Genomic DNA, 22,163 nt, shown 5'->3' with positions numbered 1-22,163 from the left:
TCTAGGACAAACTGGTTTGTTCGACTTTCAAGAAATCCGAGTTCTAGTGAGTTTGAGAACCGAGGTACCACTGTAGTTGCTTGGACCCACGTCCTCTACTATCTGATTGGTTGTATCCCTGAAGCAGTCATTTTTCCATCTGTCCTCAGAACTTGTTTGTATTAGTAAAACTTCCATGAGCAAAGACAGAGCAGACTTTCAGGGAAGAAACGGCGTGTAGGACACCCTCGGTCGTAAAAACTCAGGAACTGATAAGATGCAAGGTCCCGGCAGATCGATATGCTTAGTGAATCCTGATGCATTTATTGATCATTGCCTTGCTTTTGTTGCAGGGGAAGGGAAAAATGAGGACATACTGGCTGCTTGGGGAAAAGACAGACGTCTATGTGATCTGACATCCCCTCTGCCGCTGTGTGGAAATGGAGAAGCCCTTCACACAGAAACGGTACTTTATTTGTTCTAAAATAAGTATTGAGGAGTGTTTCCTTTGCAAGAGGGCAGCAAGGCGATTTCCTAAATTATACGTTTGAAAATGCTGGCCGTTACACGTGTTTTATACCTCCCAAAACACAAACATGTAAAGACGTTTTTATGAAGAACTTTCTGCCGAGCGATTTTCAGTGATATATTTTTATTTTTGTGTTCACAGTATAAGATTTGTATGACGTGTTTGTAAAGCGACAACGTTTTAATAATGTTTTCACGCAGAACACGTAAAGGGATGGGGGGGGGTCACATGTCATGTGTTATGTGATCGTTGGGGGCATTATAGGTTCAGAGGTCAGAGTGACCTGGTCCCACGACTGAACACCATAGTACAGCATAATATATGTATATATGTATAGCCCAGATATTGCAAAATATTTTGTTCAATAAATTGAATCAAATGCAAACGTGTCAGCGGTTCTTGATTTATTTCCCCAGGCCCAAAGTGGTTTTGATTAACGTTAAGTGCTTCAAGCCTCTGTTTATGTAACCCGCTGTGTTGGATGGTATTAACATCATTAATGTTAAAAAAAACAGTTCTTCAGAATGAATTGAAACCACCACATTTCTACAAACAATGTTGATTTCTATAACTAACAATCTACTTTGTAAAACACTTTTACATATTTTGATATTTTTAATTAAAGGGATGAAATGAATGGAAACTTACATGCTGTTACAATGAAATAAAATGAAAACGTCCTTGAGGCTGTATCAGGACACAAGGTCAGGTGACCGAGGTTATTCGTGCTGATTGGCTCCACCTGTACCTTGTTGATATCTGCTAGTATAAACCAATGCGCTCTGGTCTTTGTCACGCCAGTAAATCTATTAAGAGGCCTTTCCTGATTCCTGTGACATTGCAGAATTTCCTCTTGTTCTGTTTTTATTTCTCTTTCCCCTTTTAAATGACTCCATTCGCCTTATCGCACTTCCCTTCTGTGTCCACCTCATCGCACCGGCCCCTGCAGTCTTGGGTGTGGGGACCCCGTCAACATGTGCCGTGTCACATGACTCCACTCTCTGACCTGGGCGCAGGGATCATCTCATGCTGTTGTAGCTGCCAAACAGCACATCTGTGGCCAGTTAGAACGATGCAGCAGCACTGTCTTCATGAGGCAGCAGGCACCGTAATTGTGGCGTTCAGCCTGGCACCTGGTATGGCCGCATTAGGGATTTATACTCCGCTGCTGTTTGAAATAAGTCTTCAAGCGTGAAAGAGCTTCCCCCTAACGTGAATCCATTGCTGTTGTGCGTCCTGTGCCATTTTGAAAAGGAGCGGGTGATAAACTCACATTCTGGGGTGAAGCAGACATACGGCCCTAGGCGGCAGGCCGAGCGGATGGACAGCCATGCCAGACAGAGAGGGCTAGGCCTCTGGGCCACGGCAGATGGAGCTCAGGGGGCTGGCAACGTGGTGCTGTGTGTGAGCAGGCGTGACACAGTCACTGGGGCCTTTCAGCGCCCCCTAGTGTCGCTATATCTTTAGGTAGGCCTAGGTCATACAGTCCTGTCTGTTACAATATGATGTGTGAGCCAGTGTGTGCCTTAGACGGTCAGATCAGAAGGTCTGTTCAGATCACAGAGTCGGCAGAGCAGAGTTATTTCCCCAATGGGGCCTTGAGCAGGGCCCTTAACTCTGACCCTGCTTGCACAATTGTTTATCATTTTGGATAAAAGTATCTGCTAAATCAGTACATTGTAATATCAGCAAGAGTTTTTTCGAACAGGTAGGTTTGACTGCTAACTTCCATAAAAAATGTGCTAAATATTTATCGGTCTCAATAAAAGTCTCTATTGCAATGTAATAAAACTGCACATACTGTAATAATACTGCTCAAAATCTGCAGTGTTAGGAGCTAGAACTGGCTGCTGTTTCCTGCTTGTCTTTCCACACCATAATCAAGCGGCAGTTCCGTCCTTCGAAAGCACCAGTGAGATAAGCACTGCATGATGGATTCCTTCCTTTGGCTCTGATAAAGTCACCTCTTCTGGGGTTTTTCGATGTAGATACAAACTGATTGGTATAGAAACAGCTTCCATGTTTAGGTCCCGATGACACAGATGCTTGTTGTTTTGCTGACCTATCAAACGAATGTCTGTTTACCAGCTGACATAGGGGAGCAATGCTGGAACACTATACACAAGTACAAAGAACTAGGATGCTGGGAGTATGCATGCTATGCTGCTGCACGGCGGGAGTAGCAGCCAGAAGTCGTACTAGGCAGAATTGGTGCGCAGAAAAAATGAAACTGTTGTTGCGGACAGGAAACAGGAGCCCAACGAACACAATTTGGACTTGCAGTCCTCTTTGTTCGTATGTCTGAAAGTTCGTAAGTTGAAAGTTTGTAAGTAGAGGAGCGTCTGTAGTTTGCATGGGATGTGAATAAACTGTCAGTATGGTCTCAGTAACAAACAAATGTAAAATAAATCACTTATTCACTCAATAGGCTGTATGCTTTTGCAAAATTGCAGGGACTGTGTTGTATTATGCTTGTTGGTGGAGACAGGTTACTCCCCCTATTGGTGGAGATGGGTTAGTACTCCTATTGATGGCGATGGGTTACTCCCCCTATTGATAGAAGTGGGTTACTCCCTCATTGATGGAGACAGGGTTAGTCCTCCTAATGATGGAGACGAATTACTCTCTCTATTGATAGACGGATTACTCCCCATATTGATGGAGATGGGTTACTCCCCATAATAATGGATACAGGTTACTCCTCCTATTGATGGAGATGGGTTACCCAAATTATTGATGGAGACGGGTTACTCCCCCTATTGATGAAGATGAGTTACTCTCTCTATTGATAGAGACAGGTTACTCCCCATATTGATGAAGACGGATTACTCCCCATATTGATGGAGACGAGTTACCCCTGTTATTGGTGGAGACGGGTTACTCCCTGTATTTCAATGCCCAATGAAATGCTGGCTGCTGAAATGCTGGTTCAAATCCCAGGATCAGCAGAGTGATGTCACTGTTGGGCAAGCAAGGTCCTTAATCCCCAGTTACTGCAGGGACTTCAGGGTCTCAAAAACACGCATGTTGCTTTTGAATAATAATGTAATTGTATTTCTGCCGTACAAAGTGAGGGCCGCCGGAATGGCGTGGATCCAGCTGAAGAAAACAGCCCAGAACAGAGTCCGTTGGCGTGGTGTTGTTGAGGCCCTATGCTCTGCCAGGAGTCTACAGGACAAATGATGATGAAATGATTTCTGCCGTACATATCTCATAGTGCCTACCCTGAGCACAGAATGCCTGAGAAAAACGCAACTTAAAAAGGGATGATCTTGGCAGAACTCTTTTCCATTAAGTGTGAAGGCTGATAATGGAGTCCTGAGAGCTGCTGGACCTGAAGGAAAGCGGCTGTGCGGATGAAAAGGCCACTGAGCGTACCTCACCCTGCATGACCCCTTTCTCAATCTGCGGTTCTTGTCACCCACAACCTTGGATCAAGGTGGCCACAGTCATCATTCCTGAGTCATTCTCTGTGGCATTATCTTAAAGTGAGGGCTTCCTAATATGGCTGAAATTCATATTTTCTGGAGCTGTTTGCTCGTTTCACACGAAAATGTATAAAATATTTTAATACATTCATAGCGATATTCTTTTTTCGAATGGTAAACAAACTACAAACAAACCAAGTCGCCATGTTGAAATTACGTCACAGGGGCAACGTCATAAAAGAGGCGTGTTTCCGACGGGAAGTGACGTTTTTCGTGACGTTTCGTGACGTTTTCATCCGAGTTCCGACTTGGAGAGAAATAATCGAACACACCATTAGATTTCCAGAAGGCCTTTGATGTTGTCCCCCACAAACAGCTCTTGCTTAAGCTCAAAGCTGCAGGGATTTTAGGAACTGTAGCAGTTTGGATCGGAAACTGGTTAACAGACAGGAAGCAGCGGGTAGTTATTAGAGGCACAATGTCACAGTGGGCCTGTGTTCATAGCGGGGTACCGCAGGGTTCAATTTTAGGACCATTATTGTTCCTAATTTAAATTAATGATATTGACACTAATATATACAGTAAACTGGTTAAATTTGCAGACAACACCAAGGTGCGTGGTGTAGCAATAACTAAATTAGCAGCACAGAGGCTACAACGGGATCTTGATTTAATTAGTGACTGGGCTGATATCTGGCAGATGAAATTTAATGTAGATAAATGTAAGGTAATCCATGCAGGGAGCAGAAATATAAAGTACAGATATTTTATGGGTTCCTTTAAATCAGAGCTAGATAAGATTTTAACAACTATGAGCTATTAGATAAGTTCTCCCCAAATGAGCTTGATGGGCCGAATGGCCTCCTCTCGTTTGTAAATTTCTTATGTTCTTATGGCTAATTTGTTGTTAATTTCCTTAATCTGTCCCTCTCCACCTTCTCAATGTCGATGTCAGCTCCACTGCTATATATTTTCTAATATTCAACAATCTTTGTTTTTTATATGGCTTCAAAGTACTGCTTTCCCACCAAGAAATGACTGAACACGCATGCAACACAGACCCGTCCGGTGAGCAGATACATTAACAATGATCCCACAGTTTAAGAGGTGAGACTTGGATGTTTGAGTCCCAAACGCGGCTATTAGCCCTCCTGCATTGTCCAAGCATCCTTCTTGACAGCTGATTTTCATGACAAATAAAATAAATAATGAAATAAATAAACAAGTGAATAAATAAATATCTGCTTGCATCATATAGCTATTTTCAGGCCATATTATGTGGTCTGCCTCAATGGCCGGCTGTGGTCATTTGGCAAATGTCATTCACTCTGGTGCCAAAAAAGTAATTGAAATAACCATTAATTATGTTGTTCTGGTTTTTGGACTTCCCGATACTGCTGGCTATGCTGTGAGCCAAACTGAAAAAACTCCTTAAAATGAAGCCACTGCTAATAATAACCAAAATCGCTAGCATGCTGTTATATGATGCGTTCCTGGCCTCTAACAGTACTGCTTTTCCTCACTAAATGTTAATTGGTTTATCTCTCTTGGCCACTCCCACCAAAAAATCTGGCACCGCCCAGCCTTGGCCTCAGCAGAGAAACAGTGACACATGTGGAGGTCCAGTAGTCAAATTAATCAAATCACTGCTTATCCAGTACAGGGTCAGAGTGGGAAGTGCCTGGCCCAGAACATCAGGACATCACATGCATAGAGCCTGTAGTCCCCAGGGTTCCTCATTCAGGAGATGCTGGAGCAGCATGTTTGGCTAACTGCAATCATCGTACTTTACTCACTAGCTAGTTATTCCATTTTGGAAACATTTGGGAGGGGGGGGCAGAAACAACAAACTCAGCCCTGCTTCAACACACTGCCCTGGAGGCGTGAAGCTACAGCAGTAACACCTGAGCGGTTCTGATGCACATTGGTAAGTGTTGGTGGACACCTTTATTAATATCCACCTAAAACAACTGCCAGCAGAGTATAAATAAAAACCAATAGTGGTAATTGTGAACCAAAGTAAACTGGCTAAAAAAAGTAGTTAATTACTGCTAAATTTCTTGATCACAAAAGGGCAGCAATTTAAAAAATCAAACCAGTATTACTTGTTAGAAAGGATTACATTTATACATTTCTCAGTCATAGTTTATGTTATTCCTCAGACACAAAATGCCTTCTCATTAAATGAGATAATGAACAAAAACACTGTGTTCAGTTAGTCTAAAATGACTTGTTTCCATAACTACTTCACAGTAATCTCTGCTGCGAATAACATTCTGATTGGAGGTCTAAATCTATGCCAGATCTGCTGTAATCAAGAATTTCACTAAATCAGCATAATTTCTGTATCTTCAAAAGGGTGCATTTAAAATACATTCCCATGCACAATGCTGTTGGGTAAGTATGTTGAGAACCAATGGACAGAAGGTGACTACATGTCACCAAGCCAAGGACATGACAGGGTTATGTGATGCTGTTTAACAGACCTGCAGCTGGCTGCCAGTTGCACAAACCCGTCCGTCCATCCATCCATCATCTTCTGACTCGGGTCACGGGGGGCTTGGAGCCTATCCCAGGCAGCACAGAGCATGAGGCTAGGGAACACCCTGGACAGGATACACAATATTGATCATTTAGAGATGCCAAAATTCTTGGCTGTTGGCCTGCAGGTGAAATCCATAGCAACCAGATGGAACTCTCTGAAGACAGAGTTTCAAACCCCTAACCATGGAGCAATGAGGTGACATGGCTACTCCCTGAGCTACCATAGCAGGACCGCTAATTGCCAGTGACCATAAAGGGCTATAACTGGAAAGGGCCGTGTGTGTAATATGTCAGGAAAATAAAATGGTAGCAATAAATGGCAAAAACAGAAATGTTCACATTCATCTCATAGTCAAATTTCCACCCACATTTCAGATGGAGTTGGGTTAAATTAGTGCTGTTAAACGATTAAAATTTTTAATCAGATTAATCACAGGGTTGCTGTGGATTAATTTAGATTAATCACGATTAAATATCATTCATTTTTAATCTATATTAATAGCATTTCATTTTGCATGAGCGAACAGACTCAAGAAAAAAGGTCATATATATGCACTTAACATGTTTATTGAACATCTTGAACACGAGTCGGATGCATTCCATCTGCCACAGAAGTGCAATACTATGGACCCATATGAAAAAGTAAGATTTTTTTGCTTAGCCGGACAACTTGTCGGATTTAAGGTACCTCAGTTTAAATGGTCTTTATCTTCGTTCAATTACAATTAGCCCAAACTACCGTAAATCCGACAAATAATCCGACTAATCATGAAATCCAATTCTAGCCCGGTTAATTGCCATTGTTAGCAATATCAGCTGATAACATATTACGCGCAGTGCTTTACGTATAAAACTATGTAGCAACACATCCACAAATAAGTTGGACGGTATAGTGTGTGCAACCGATTTAATGAGCCACAAATGAGAAGTAGTGCTCAAACAGTATAAAACTACAACTTTCCCTTCTGTTGATAAAGGGCGCAGCCATCTTGAATTCTGAACTCGGGATCCTCTGTGCTGCTCTGAGATATTTCTTGGATCTCCGAGAAACAGGAGCACGCATGTCGTCACTTCCAGCTTCAAAACTGGAATCCGACTCGGAATACGAGTTCCGAGGGTAAATGGAATGCACCAAAACTGCCCGAAATGGGTTGACAGAAACATTTCAGGGATTTTGTGTCATTCTGCGCTGCAGATGGGTTAATTGCGTTAAAAATTTTAATCAGATTAAGTCCCCACAAAGGAAACTCAATTTTACAAAAATGAATGACTGCAAATAAAAACTAAAAATGTCAGAAGTATTTGTTTGGTTACTTATGATTAAGGTTATGGCTGGGTAGGGGTTAAGGTTGTCATGTTGTGATTAGAGTTTTCCCCTTAGAAATGAATGGAAAGTCCCCACAAAGATATAATTACAAACCTGTGTGTGCATGCGTGTGTGTGTGTGTGTGTGGGTGTGTGTGTAACAGGTTTGGAGGTGAGCACTGTCAGCGCAGGTGGAAGATTGGGGAGCCCGTGTAGGTTATACTGTGTGGTGAAATGCAGGGATGAGGTACACATGACTTTGTTATGACATCATAAGAGTTGTGGACCCAAGGAACTCAGTGCTTGTTTAACCCTTTAATCATAAACCTTGGGAAAGTTTTAGGTCGTGAACAACTGAAGGTGCCCTTTTTGTAAGCAGATTGTTTTCCATTATGATGCAATCTGAACCCTGGATAGTTTTATTTGTATTTCTATATTTTATAATTGTTTCAGTCATTAAATCAGCCATTGTGGCTGACTGTAGCCAGGATTGCTCAGGAAGAGCTTTATGAAATTAGCCAGGCAGAGTGCCTAAGTCAATTATATTTATGGTTATTGAAGCCAAAAGCAACTCAATGCAAACAGGACAGGTCTGCTTGTATATTTACTTTGCTACTCCAACTGTCTGCCACAATGCATTTACCAAATACAGGGGACTGCATGGCCATTATATGCAATGTATTTGAAAAGAAATTGCCCAAGCACTGTGGCCTGTGGCATTCCTTATGCTGATCCTGCTAGCTGGAGATTGTACCTCAAATAAAGCTTTGTCACACCATGCTTGTGCAAACTTACAAGAGAATTTTCACCAGCTTTTACATCTTGGGTCAGCCAACTTCATCATAACTCTGTCTGAAAATCTCACTGTTCAAGCTAAATGACATAGGCTGGACGGTGCATTGGTAATATAGTAAGTATACACATATAGTACTTCAATAAAATAATACTTTATTTTAAAACAATATTTCTCAACATTAATTGTGTTAAAAGGATGTTCAAGTAATAATTTGATCATGCTGACATTGACAGAACCTTTGTTTAAATATAAAATGCTGAAATAACGTTCCATTATCTTTGAGAAGATCTTCACATAATTTTGGCTAAAGTTCTAGGTATGTTTTGTGTTAGCAGGGATGCTGCGACCATGTATCCTTCTTAAATAAGGCTGCATTAGTTATTTCATGCAGGCACTATATTCATCTCTAAATATTTTTGGAATACAGCTATATGCTTATAATGAACAACTTACAGTAGGAAAATATCATTAGCACTCAAGAATTTGTTTGGGAAAGCTTGTTGTACTTTAGCCTCAGCTAAGCTAACACTAGACTATGTAGAAAAGTCTAACGGCATAAGCTATTTGTGTTGTCTCCTCTTCAGTAAACAACTGTGCAAAATACTTTCTTATTTTCCTGTTTCTTTGTTTTATGTTATATATGCATGAAAGAGCAGTTTTAAATGACGATGTAAAGCTGGAAAAAAACCGTGATATAATCTTCATCATCGGCAGCTTCCCCTGGCCATTGCGCTCTGATTTACACACGGCGGAAGAATGCAGCGTGTCCTCGTGGGCGTATTGGAGTGTGAGTGAAAAGCGCTTTCTCCCATGAGATGGAGATTCTGCCTGGTGAGGGTGAGGAAGAGGTGCCCAGTTAATGAGAAATGCGGGATGAAAAGCCGGCAGATTGGCGAGGGGAGGTCGCGGCTAAATGAACCAACAAAAAAGGCTGAGATAATGGATCGTAGCTGTTCTGTAGCCTTTGGACTGGGGAGTTTTTGCCACCTTTTTAAAAAACATGTTTGAAAGCACCCATTTCATGAATCTCCTTTCTGGCTGCTCTGCTGTTATACTATGTGCCTACAGCTGCGTGCGACTCTGTCCCTCCGGTGGCCCCCAGAGTACCCTGAGCGCTTTAGACAGCCGGGACGGCACAGGGGTGTGGCTTTTCTTTCTTATGTAGAATTCATCGATTTGCAGGGGGGGGGGGACACACCAGAGGCCAAGAATACCAAAGTAATGTTATTACATTAGATTATTCAGCTATGTCATTAGGGAACTGTGCGTTTTGGTTTGACGTGCACCTGTGGAGAGAGCTATGTATGCTGGGGGAAGGGGGGGGGGGCTCAATCAAGGAAGTGGATAGTAAACATACAAATTCAGTAGAATCCACGTTACGTTAAATCCTTCTCTGAAATAGGCGTGGGCATGTTTACTATACACCATGATTGAAAGTGACCTTCACAGCCTCAGCGCTATGTAGTTGGAATGGACTGATCGTAGGAGGGCACACTATCCAGTGTCTCCATCTTTATCGTAATGTTTTGCTCATGCTGCGGTAGTAGGAGATATGTATCGGTTAGGTCCAATGTTATTTTTTTTTGTAGTAAATACGAATGTGTGGTTAATTATAAAACTATTGGGCAGCTTTAGCATACTTTATTGACCCAATTTAAGAAAAGTATTATTGCAATGGTTTGATGTGTAAGCTCAGCATGGTTGGGAATTGAGTTGAGTTTGTAATATGTAATGAGTAAATGTGAATTGAAGTGAATTTTTTGTATGAATTGGCTATGTTTGGCTTCTTGTAGTCAAGTATTTGTTGATGGAAAATTGGTAGTTAGGTATTATTAAATTCTGTTTTGTTTTATTGTAATCCAGTATTTATCTATCTGTAAAGAGTACAAAGTATATGTTGTAATGAGGATGTACTATGTTTAAAAGGTGCCACTGAAGATCCTGCGTAACGGCATCTGTTTATGTACTTTGTGTACTCTGCAGGTATCAACATTTAGTGTTTAATATGTTTGATTTTACTTCAATTTAATGTATTACTTGAGGGTAGAAACACATTTATTTTCCTTTGTTACTTTATATATACACTCACCTAAAGGATTATTAGGAACACCATACTAATACGGTGTTTGACCCCCTTTCGCCTTCAGAACTCCAGTCTTCAACTGTCCAATTTTGGTGAGCTCGTGCAAATTGTAGCCTCTTTTTCCTATTTGTAGTGGAGATGAGTGGTACACGGTGGGGTCTTCTGCTGTTGTAGCCAATCCGCCTCAAGGTTGTGCGTGTTGTGGCTTCACAAATGCTTTGCTGCATACCTCGGTTGTAACAAGTGGTTATTTCAGTCAAAGTTGCTCTTCTATTGGCTTGAATCAGTCGGCCCATTCTCCTCTGACCTCTAGCATCAACAAGGCATTTTCGCCCACAGAACTGCCGCATACTGGATGTTTTTCCCTTTGCACACCATTCTTCGTAAACCCTAGAAATGGTTGTGCGTGAAAATCCCAGTAACTGAGCAGATTGTGAAATACTCAGACCGGCCCGTCTGGCACCAACAACCATGCCACGCTCAAAATTGCTTAAATCACCTTTCTTTCCCATTCTGACATTCAGTTTGGAGTTCAGGAGATTGTCTTGACCAGGACCACACCCCTAAATGCATTGAAGCAACTGCCATGTGATTGGTTGATTAGATAATTGCATTAATGAGAAATTGAACAGGTGTTCCTAATAATCCTTTAGGTGAGTGTATATCTTCTGTAACTTCTTTTTTATCAAGACCAGGCACAGCTCTGTGCTCATGCTGTGGTGGCAGGAGGTGCCACTGAGGAGTCCATGTAACTTACAGCATCTGTTTATGTACTTTGTGTACTTTGCACAGGCATGTGACAAGTAAACATCCTCATTTTAGAATCAATCTCCATCAGCCTTCCTGATTTCTTTAATAAAATAAGCACAATGCAGAAGTAAACTCATTACATGAGAGTATTTATAGTTATATTGTTTGCTGGGATAAATGTCAGAAAGATGCATTCTGTACTTACCTGGTGTGTAAAAACTTGGTGAGGGGTGGAGCTAGTGACTCATTAAGCATGGATAGCATTTCCATACACTAATTTCCCAGTGTCTGTAGTGTGTCTGTTTATCGTTTGTCTAATGTGGAAATGTTTGTTTTGTTTTGCTTGTTGTTATGTTACATTATGTTTGTTTTATGCAGTTGGAAAGTTTAGGTTCAGAAAGTACAAATCCAGACCAACATTTTATTTCAACCAAACAGCTGAGTCACATTCACAGAGTACTCAACGGGTTGGTTGAAACAAAATCTTGGTCTGGATTTGTACTTTCTGAACCTGAACTTTCCACCTCTGGTTTCATGTTACGTCACGTTATGTTTGATATGTTAAGTTATGTTATGCTGCATTCAGTGCCAGCCTTCTCTCTGTCTCCCCTCCCCTTAAATTATTAATAATTGTACAGGATTATTTTTGCACTATGTAAATGATTCCATAACTCTGACTTTAGCACTGTAACGTCTGTCCCGTCATTAATTTTGCACCAAGGGTTCAGGAAGAGTGTAATTTCATTTTCCTGTACTCTGTACATGGGTGAGATGACATTGCTTTACTTAACTTGACAGACTGCCAGCCAAGTTTGAGATAATCATTGCTATTTGCAGTAATAATGGTCTTTCACCTACAGAATTTTCTTCAGCCATCCTAACCAAACTTTATATTGTTCTAATAACCAGTCAGTACCAGTCATCCTAAAAATGACACTTTCAAAATTGTGTCAACCAACTATAAAAAGCTATAATAAACTATAATTACTCACAATTCCAGTGTGTTCTGCCCAAATGAAATTGTTCTCTGTGGTGGAAGAACACGATGACGACTGTAAAGCTCTTGGATAAGAAGTGCTATTAGGAAGTCATAGTGTTATAGTGAGGTATTTGACCACGGCCTCTGTACCACTGGCACAGCGGAGTTTGGGGGCCTCAGAGGCCAAACAAACTATCCACAGGTTTCCCCCAGATGCCAATCAGTGAGCCGTTACGCACTGACTCAGGCCGACTGTCTGCCTCATGATGAAACCATGGTAACCGGAAAAACACTGCAAACGGGCAGCATCCCCATCCGACCTCCCAAATCTTCCTTTTCTGTGATGATGCATTAAACTTGTCACATTTTAAAATAGGACCTTGACAGTTACTAATGTCTTAAAAAGGATCAAGAAGGCTGGTAACCAGTTCTGCTGGTTTCCAGTGAGGTATGGCCTTTTCCCTATCAAATAATTTGGCCACATTACTCTTTCTATCTATTTATAGTGTACTTTATTACTGCTGCATTGTCTCCATACATTTGACACGGACCGGGTTCCAATCCTGTGGAAGTCTCCAACTGCACCCTTGTCTAGAACGTGCCTTCAGGTAAAATGGGCCTGAATGCCCCAGGGTGTCTGATTTTCTTCCAAGGTTTTTGTCAGTTGGATTTTACCAACAGCTTCCCACCCCTCTTCCACCACTAATTTTTACTGGTTACTGTGGCCTGTCTCACTTCGTGGGCTTTGTCTTCAGTCCAAATAAAGGTGTCTCCTCTAAGATAGTCATCACCAGAACTTGCAAACTCCTCAGCATCTTATGATAGGCTCTTAGATAAATTTGAGTGATCTCTTTGACTGACTTTTCACAATGCTGTCCATGGAGCTCTCCATGGGTCATTGGTTTGCTATGTCTGCACCTCCTCAGAAGATGTCGCTCACCTACATCACCTAATGGGGTGACTGGCACTGTGTGGTGACCATGTGACCAAAGAAAGGTAAGAACATTTTGTAGAGCAGAGGACTGATATTCATTCTTGTAGTTAGACTAGGCTTGAAGCCAATAGCCTAGCAGAATCTCCTCATTGTACAACAGTAACATTAGTTTTGGTGATATACATCATTATATCCTCCTGAGACCCCACCCATTCATTTATGTCCATTGTAGTGGACATGTTGTTTTTGCATCTATCTTTTCACTGATGTAAGGAAACATACCTGTTGTACACTAAAGAGGACATGCTGTGAAATTAAAAATAAAAATAAATTTGAAAAAATCTAAATTGTAAGATGTCTTATTTCCTCCAAAGACAAATAACCTATAATTGAAGGACACTTTTTTCCTTGGGTCTCAGGAGGATAAAGCACTGCTGAGACCTGCCATGTGCCCATGCCGTGGTGGGATGATTCATATCCGGTCATATCCAGTTCATCCCACAGCATCTTCATGAGTGACATGCAGGACAACCCACCAGACAGATCATCACAAGTTATCATGACAGTTAGGAATGGGATTTAGATCGTGTCACAATTTGGGAACGCTTCACAATCTGATGCGCAATTGACATCGACATGCTCATTTTGAAACAGTCTGTACCACCCTTGAAATCATTCACTCGACCCCGAATGTCTCAAGCCCTCACAGATGATGGTTCTTTTCATCGTCATCAAGGCACGCACTGATTGGTGTGCTGAAGTTACAGTTTTTCTTAAATGGAGTGTCTTTGCTTCTCACGGGGGTGACACCCTGAAAAAGAACACATTTAACATCAAGCCAGGACCAATAAGACGAACAACACAACAAACATATTTTAAATCTAATCCTTAAAAACACCCTGGATAGGTGCATACATGAACCCACAAAGATCACTCTGCTTACATGCTGCTCTCATGACCAAAAATTACCCGTGGGGTGCCCTGCGTGTGCGTGCTAGGCGTTACAGGAATAGCAAAGGAGAAGTTTGAATATGAGCATGGAGAGTGATACTGTAGGTAAGACAGCTAAGGGTCACTGGACGTGCACGTGAAGCCGGCCCTTCCCAGCAGGCCTCTCTTCATCTATGTACGACCGCGTTGTGCCTGATATCTAGGATTATGAGCCAGCGACACAGTTAGCATCGCGTGTGCTTCAAAGTCAACGGCTACACCAGTTGCTACAAGAAACGGTCCTGAATGCAGCAGTTTTCAAAAAGAAGGAAAAGGTCAACAGAAAGAGAGAGAACATGCGAGTCTGAGAATAAGAGCCGCACTGTGGCAAATCATGGGGTTTTACCATGGAGTATGAATGCCAGAGCATAGTCACAAACACGCTGGTAAGGAGGAATCCATGCTCGCAAGAAATACCAGTGCAGGCCTGCTGCTGTGAGGAGTGCTGGCGATGAATTTCTGAGCAGATATTTATGGCTTTTGAAGTTTCTAACAAATGACGCCCTCCCTGTCTGGTGGGATGGCCCAGTGGCATGTCCTTGTGGCCTTGTGTGGGCAACACAGTTACACTTATGCAACATAAAGACAGCATAACTGCAGTCACCCCCAGGAACTGTTAACATGGTACAGTGCAGCAGGGCCAGTATTTCTACATGCAACATACTGCTGTATTTATACTTTCCTGCTTGCACTGACTAGCCAAACATCATATTTAATATCAGATTCATGCCTCTGTCCACTGAAGTTGTCAAATCGACATCTTTAGACATGCATTCAGCACTGTGATGGGGTAATAAAATTAAATAATTGAAAGATGCATAATTGCAAATTTTCATAGTATATAATCATAAATTAATTTGCTGTATTTCCTCAAAAAAGAACGTTCTGGGCTTATGTGGGGGTACTGGCTGTCACTTGCTTATTTAACTAAACACACATCACATCTATACATGTTCCTTGCTCCTAAATACACAGACATATGACTCCCCAGGGCTAGCACACCCTTTGTCTCATCGTACCTCCCAGAAACTGTACACAGTCAGTAGATATTTGTTTTACAGAGAGCCTATTATGACAGAACAATCACCGCCCGCAAAAATGAGGACGCCGTTAAGTGTCTGGACCGTGACATTTCACAATGAAGCAATCCTGTTTGTTAATCTGCTTCAAGGGCTATACTGCATATTCAAAGAAACCAAAACAGGATATAATCATTTTAGAGCTTGGTTTAATTGAGATAAAGTTCAATGTCCACTTATAAGTGCTGCTTCTGTACTCAAATACAAATTCAAATTGAACTTTTATATATTTCATTCAATTTAATTATTTTAGCCTCCAGACAATTTTATGAAAACTTTGGTTGGAATAAGGGCATCCTACAGCCACATCTGGCATATAATGCTTGTGTGGTTAGACAGCACAGACTGCAGAAAACAAATAACATCTGGATAATAATTTTCTAGGGTGTATTTTATTGGTTTTTTGGTTGTACGTATTTTAGCTACTGTCCAATGAAGATACAACCAGCTGAACTCCATAAATATTTGAATTTAATTTTTAAGATGAGCTTTGGATGTTTTGCTTTACTATGACCAATTACTTGTTAAGGTGCAAACCAGTCCTCTAACGCCTTAGAAAGACTTGTACATGCTGAACAATTTAAAGTCTTTCTCTGAGGAAAAATTTAATTTAAGCCGATAACGCAACACAGAAAAAGCGTAATGAGTTGGGCTTGTCCTGACTGATGTGAGTTCAATGCTCTTTTCTGAATATTTAAATAAATAAAAATGAAATGGTACCTGAAGCGTGACACAAAGCCAAAGATAACGACAGAGTACGAAATGCAAAAGGACCGTCGAAGACGTTTCATGTCACGCTACAAAGAGCGCCGTGATAACGTTTCTTTTTAATAACACGATAATTAACCAAGTAACCGACAGCCAGGCGGTCCGTTCCCAATTTGCCACGCGGCTCACGGACTCGGCAGACCGCAAACTTTGACTGCAGCGCTAATAAACAATCTGGGATTAAAATTCATGGGTCTATACCTGAAAGTTACATGGATAAATTAAACATATAAACTAAATGACATCTGTTTTTAAATTAACAAATGAATGCGTATATTATATAAATATTGATTTTTTTATTTTATTTATTTATTTTTACTGTAGCTACAGATGCTGCGGCATAAATAAGGCATTAATGATAGCTATTTTCTATTTTGCGTGTTCATTTACGTCTTATTTATTTAGCAGACGCTATTGCCCAAAGTGATGAAGGAGTCGACTAGGCATAAGTGCAACTAGGATGAGCTTCCAGTGAGTGACCAGTAGTAAGTGTATGTATACAAATCCTTTTGTGTTTGTTTAGACAATTTAAGAATGTCTCCTTTAATTAGTCTTTATATACCTGTGTCATATAAAACCCCTCATTCCCACATAAAGTCACAACCTGGAAAAATAAAATTAAGTATTCAGTTGTACGATACACTATGTAAAATGCTAAGAGACTAAATTAATAATAAAAATTATAAAAGCCACTCTTGTTCTTCACTGCAGAAAAGCTACAACTGCAATTGGAGTGAAGTGTAAAACATTATTGTAAGCAGGAAAAAAAAAAAAAGTCTAGTAAAAGTGATTTGTCAATCTGCTATCAGGTTGGTTCATTGAATGGAATTTGTTCATTTTGTTTACACATGATGGTAACATACAGTTGAGAAATGTCAAAATTACCTGTATTTTCTTATGATTCTCGCTCCAAAAAGTTATTGCTTGCTCACTTCTATAGTTATGTTCCTATTAAACAAAATCAAGAGGAATTCAGCAAATTAACTTGTACTGCAGGATTTTACAATAACCATAAACCACACTGTAACACATTAATCTGTACTAATTATTGAATCTTCTATTCATTATATTCTGTCAAGTATATTTTTAAGTAATCATGAAATATATTGTGTATACTACATATGTGAGCGTTATTTCAGTTCGCTCAGTGATTCAATAGTGATTTGTTCCTTATAGCATAAACAATTTGGACTGCAAACATTTTGAAAAAAGTCATTTTCCGCAATAAAGCAAAAATGTGAAAAAAACAGTAGTGGTGAAAACCTTTTAGGAGTTACATGTGTATTAATTACATATGGCATAATCATTCACGCACCCACACATACATTTATACATGCAATACATACACATAGAAATAACCATTTTCATAATGGACCTATAAATTAAGTAAAACAACCTACTAGTGTTCCTGTAATATTTTGGTAATGGTCACTTACCCAAGAAGGATCCGGGAAAGTGGGTTTAAATCCTTCTGCTCCAAAGTCATCTTTCGTCGTGGAGACAAGCTCTGCTGAAGGAACCGGGGGGCTCTGCTCCTTGAGTACCTGTTCACTGGGTATGAGAGCGGAGCATCAGAAACAGAGCGCAAAGGCGACGACCTGCTACAGGCCTAAACAGGTCCTTTGCCTGGATTTTGCTGTTCATTAAACCCCAAAAAGAAATTGGCAAACGTTAAGCTGGTGCTTATCAAGTGGTGTGTGTGTGTGTGTGTGTGTGAGAGGTATACTAATTGGATTTCTGGTTGTCGGTAATGCATACAAGAGAATAATTTTGCAATTAAATAACCTTTGAGGTATTTACCCCATTACCAGTGCAATACAAGTATCCATCTATTAATTTGAGACTTGCATCAATATTCATATTACAAACGGCAAAAATAATGTCCTGACAATGAAAAAAAAGGTTCCCTTTCTCGTTTGATACATGCAAATAAGCAGAAGTAAATAAGACCTGAATCTCGGTTGCTACCAAGACCTGGAATGAACCATACGAGAAACCCCGTCTGGCCTTGTTGCAGCTCGACGACTCATGACCTTGCAAAATTCTTTTGTTGACCTTGATCGTAACATAGCAAAAATTGAATGTGAAAAGCTTGTGGTGGGGGTCACTTTGACTTATTACAGCGAGGCACAGATTGCCTCGTAGGTCTGCTGAGAGACCATTAATTTTGGATTTAGTGGCTGTACCTGTGAGTAGTTTGGGAAAGAGCTGGAATGCCCAGGTTGGATGGTTTAAAAGGAACTGCAGCTTTGTCAAACACAGGCATGAATGAGTTTGATGCAGTGAAGTGCTTTGGCTGACTTCACTGCAGTGAAGTGCTTATTTTTGGAATAAGGATGCAGCTCGTAACTGAGCAGTGTTGCTTTTTGTTGTTCCTTGGTTGCATGGGCATATTTCTGTCACAGTTTCATTTTCTTGCCAGCCTGTTTGTGGCTCTTTAAAGTGATCCCCAGAGGATGGTCTTGCCATTTAGGCAAGGTAGTGTTTGATTTTAAAAATTCTTAACTTTTATGTGTTAGTCGTGTCACTTAAATAGTGTTTTAGGCCAGTTTAGGGCAGAAGATGATGAGCTGTTGGGTGGCTTAGACTATTTCTTAACCTAATTTTGGTGCTTTCTTTTTGATTCTTTCCCATAGAGTAGCTTGTATTTGCGGTGGAGTATGGTGTTCCCATAGCTTGTGTCTGTGAAACATTGTGGAGGGATTAGGGTTATGCCCATAAAGATGAATGGAGAGTCCCAGCAAAGATACACAGGAGTTACCCAATATCCATAGCTAATATGGTCCAAGATCTACTGCAGATAGCCAAAATCACAGATAATAGTGAACCATCCGCAGACCCCATATACACGATTTTCATGTACTTACATATGGTAATTGATAACTTATGCACAGTAAGACATTACCAACATCACATGCAGCAATAATAAAGAACATTATACAGGACTGTACTCTTGAATCAATGAAAGGGATTCAGATGTTTTGGCCTGATTCATAAATGGCGACAGAGCAATGAAAAAATGTGTATAAGGAATGATGGAGCAATGAAAACCATGTTTCTTATATCCCTCAAAGGACAAAGGAACAATTTACAATTTTTTCAGATGGCGATGAACTGCTGATAACTGAAACTGCGGATGGGGGGGGGGGCTGCTGTAGATACAGTGTGTGTGTCTGGCTGACGGCTGCTCAGGGGCTCTAAGGCTAAGCCAGATTACTGCTCTCCTGCCGGCAGGTGCTGCACCCCTTAAGCTAAAAGCTGCATTAAGGTGCACAGATTCTCATACTTGAGTGACCGGTGGAATCCCTGACATCTTGCTGCTGACACCACCATTGACAGACTAGTTTCACTGTGAAAAATGGTGCACCAGTAAGCTAACATGAAACAGTGGATTCCAAAACCAGAATTTCCACGACAGCGGTCTTCAGTCTTTTCTTCAGGTACCTGTCTGCTCGAATCTCTAACCTACAGCTCAGGCACATCTACTTTTCAGCAACACCAGCTGTGATTTCCCCAACTCCGAGTGAAGTAACACATCTAGGTACCTTGTATAGCCTCAGGTGAAGTTAAGTGTCCGCGGTCTCCTTTCCAGGCTCCTTTCCGCCACTGGGCCTTGTGTTTGAAAGGCCGCCACCTCGGCCCACAAAGGAAGCCACGCAGATCTGTGTTTCTTGGGTTTGACCAGAAGCACAGCTCCTTAACTCATGGTGTGGCAGCAGCAGTGTCAGCCCTAACCGTCCTTCATACCACAGTAGTCTTTGTACTTCAAATATTTGCCCATTAATGTGTAAATAAGCTGTGCTAATGGTCAAATACAACATTTTTCACAGTATTTTCCAATCCTTCTCCCTCTAATGTAATATTTGCTTCTTCACTGTCCCAAACGATCCCAATGGCTCCATGTTCTGTGCCTGTTCAGGGCGACTGCACAAGGCTGCAGATGTGGGAATGTCGGGGCAGGGTGGTAGGTCTCCTAACGAGGGACTGACGATCATAGGATAGCCGTCAGAGATTTGCTGCCCAATTTAACTCCCCCATTAGAAATGTATATGAGATTAGTTTGGTTATGAAAAGATCAGATGCTTTACTGCAAATCTGTTTCAAATAAGAACAGTATGTGGACAATATCTTTTAAAATATGGTTAATATGAATCCAAAATGCATGTTATAATCATTTTATATATAAAGTATTCATTTTAAAATACCTACCGTATAGTCCGGTAGAGGTGTTTTTCAAAGAGTTCCCCTCTGATTCCTAAAATCAAAACCATGAATTTATGTAAAAAGATGCACTTTTCTATGCATCTTTCATTACAATTAAAGTTATCAAAAAATAAATTGTTAATCAGCCTGCTATTGTACATTTTTAAGTACTGTAAGGGCAATAATATTGGATTTAAAACCAGCCTTTTCATTTTCATGTCTGATAAACAAATTTCAACAGGTAATTGGTTCAAACTGTGATCTCTGGAACTATTCAAGGTCACTATGGGTGTGTTTGAAGGATCAGACACAGGGTGCACAGTGTACAGTATAGAAGTTTCAAAATAGTATGCTCACCTCTCTGTCTCACCCGGAGGCCTGTGGGGTGTGTGAACTCTGCCTTCATAGTGGTGATATCCTGGGCTTTGGCTGCCATATCTGCAGAGAGGATCCCTTTGTGTCCATGCCTGTGAATCTGAGCTCTGTCATTTGTTTTGTCTAGCAAAGCCGAGGCTCTCTGAAAAGAAATGTAGATTTAGAACAGGTAAAACATCTAATTGAAGTGGAATACCCAGTGTGCTTTACACTATCAAACAAACATAACTTGCTCATTATAGCTCTTTGAAGAAAAAAAAAGAAAAGAAAAAAAAGTGTGTATATACTGATGCGCACGCTTCCGTGATTAATAAGCCTTTAACACTGAGGCATTTCTAGCCTTGTCGAGGGGCACGTTATGCTCAGTGATTTCGGTCCACATTTAGATCTCTTAAGCCCTCTTGTGTTTCGCTTTTCCTCCGTAGCGACACTCAACTACTTGCGATACTATGTCAGGAGACAACTAGGGTAATGCCACTGTTTATTTTGCCCCACCGGCCGGAGTAATTCAAACAGAGCTTACTTTTGCACAGTCTATTATAGTTAGCACGAAAAACAAATGCAATCTCACCCTGTGAACCACTAGAAGCGCGATACGGCGCGTATTGCAACATACCTCCTCTACCCAGTTATCCAGAAGACACCTCCCAAGCGGGTTTTTATCCAAAGCCTCACCCGAACGATTCATTTTTTACGGTAAATATGACCTCACTTTTTAGCAGATCTTTTTTGAGCTGATTTGCGATGAATACAGTTTCACATGCGCAGGTCGGTAACCATAACGACAGTAAACAAACGATTGCGTGGCAATGCATTAGAGACAGTGGCATGGATTGAATAAAGCTATTACTATTAGGGACAAATAGGACAAAAGATATTTTAAACACATAACTCAAAACAGGAGGTAAGTCAGTACTGATGCGCACGAGTTATAAACAAAATGAAACCGTAAAAAAGTGCCGAAGTTTTTTTTTGGAGATAATTGCGTTTGCGGTGCCATTTTTTATTTTTTTTTTAAAAGAGAACCAATTTTGTAATTATCCATATAGGGGCCTATGCATAAAGAAATTGAATCCATTCAAATAAAAAAACAAGGTTTTGAAATAAGCAAAATAAGCAGCAAATATATTGATGATATGATATTGCCCAGCTTGGCCGGTTATAAAATAATGACATTTAAGGAGAAAGAAATACTGACCAATTTGCCTATTAGATTACTACTGTGGAAGATTCTGTGAAATGCCCACATTTAAAAGTTCGGCACAATTGCGAATTGGATTTCATTCGTGTGGCTGAGCCCGGCTTTACATACGATAACAGCCGTTTCCCTTGGTAGTATTGATTTTTCTTAAATTCTTTCTTTATAATTCTTGCCCTCTTGTTTGTTCCTGCCTTTGTGAGCTTTTATAATCTAAGAATAA

The 22,163-nt window shown here is 40.7% G+C and overlaps 2 protein-coding genes across 3 annotated transcripts in view; one reads left to right on the top strand and one right to left on the bottom strand.

The window, feature by feature from the left end:
- The window catches only part of npr2 (natriuretic peptide receptor 2), a 47,855-nt gene extending 46,962 nt beyond the window's left edge, over positions 1–893 (top strand). For both annotated transcript variants that reach the window (XM_023796064.2, XM_023796054.2), the window contains exon 22: positions 333–893. In XM_023796064.2, coding sequence (XP_023651832.1) covers positions 333–395 — 63 coding nt within the window. In that variant the 3' untranslated portion in view covers positions 396–893. The remainder of the gene's footprint in view (positions 1–332) is intronic.
- A 10,605-nt stretch (positions 894–11,498) lies between these two features.
- Positions 11,499–21,508, bottom strand: spag8 (sperm associated antigen 8). The gene is made up of 6 exons (XM_023795987.2): positions 21,359–21,508; positions 20,725–20,884; positions 20,374–20,419; positions 17,601–17,715; positions 17,050–17,112; positions 11,499–14,138 (listed from the first exon to the last, which is right to left on the bottom strand). The coding sequence occupies exons 1-6, from the start codon at positions 21,428–21,430 to the stop codon at positions 14,031–14,033; spliced, it is 564 nt and encodes a 187-aa protein (XP_023651755.1). The 5' UTR covers positions 21,431–21,508; the 3' UTR covers positions 11,499–14,030.
- Positions 21,509–22,163: the final 655 nt, after the last annotated feature.

This window comes from Paramormyrops kingsleyae, chromosome 7, assembly GCF_048594095.1.
Source record: "Paramormyrops kingsleyae isolate MSU_618 chromosome 7, PKINGS_0.4, whole genome shotgun sequence".
NCBI classification, from domain to species: domain Eukaryota; kingdom Metazoa; phylum Chordata; class Actinopteri; order Osteoglossiformes; family Mormyridae; genus Paramormyrops; species Paramormyrops kingsleyae.
The sequence above is the reverse complement of the archived record's forward strand: the minus strand, read 5'-3'. Positions and strand labels throughout refer to the sequence as shown.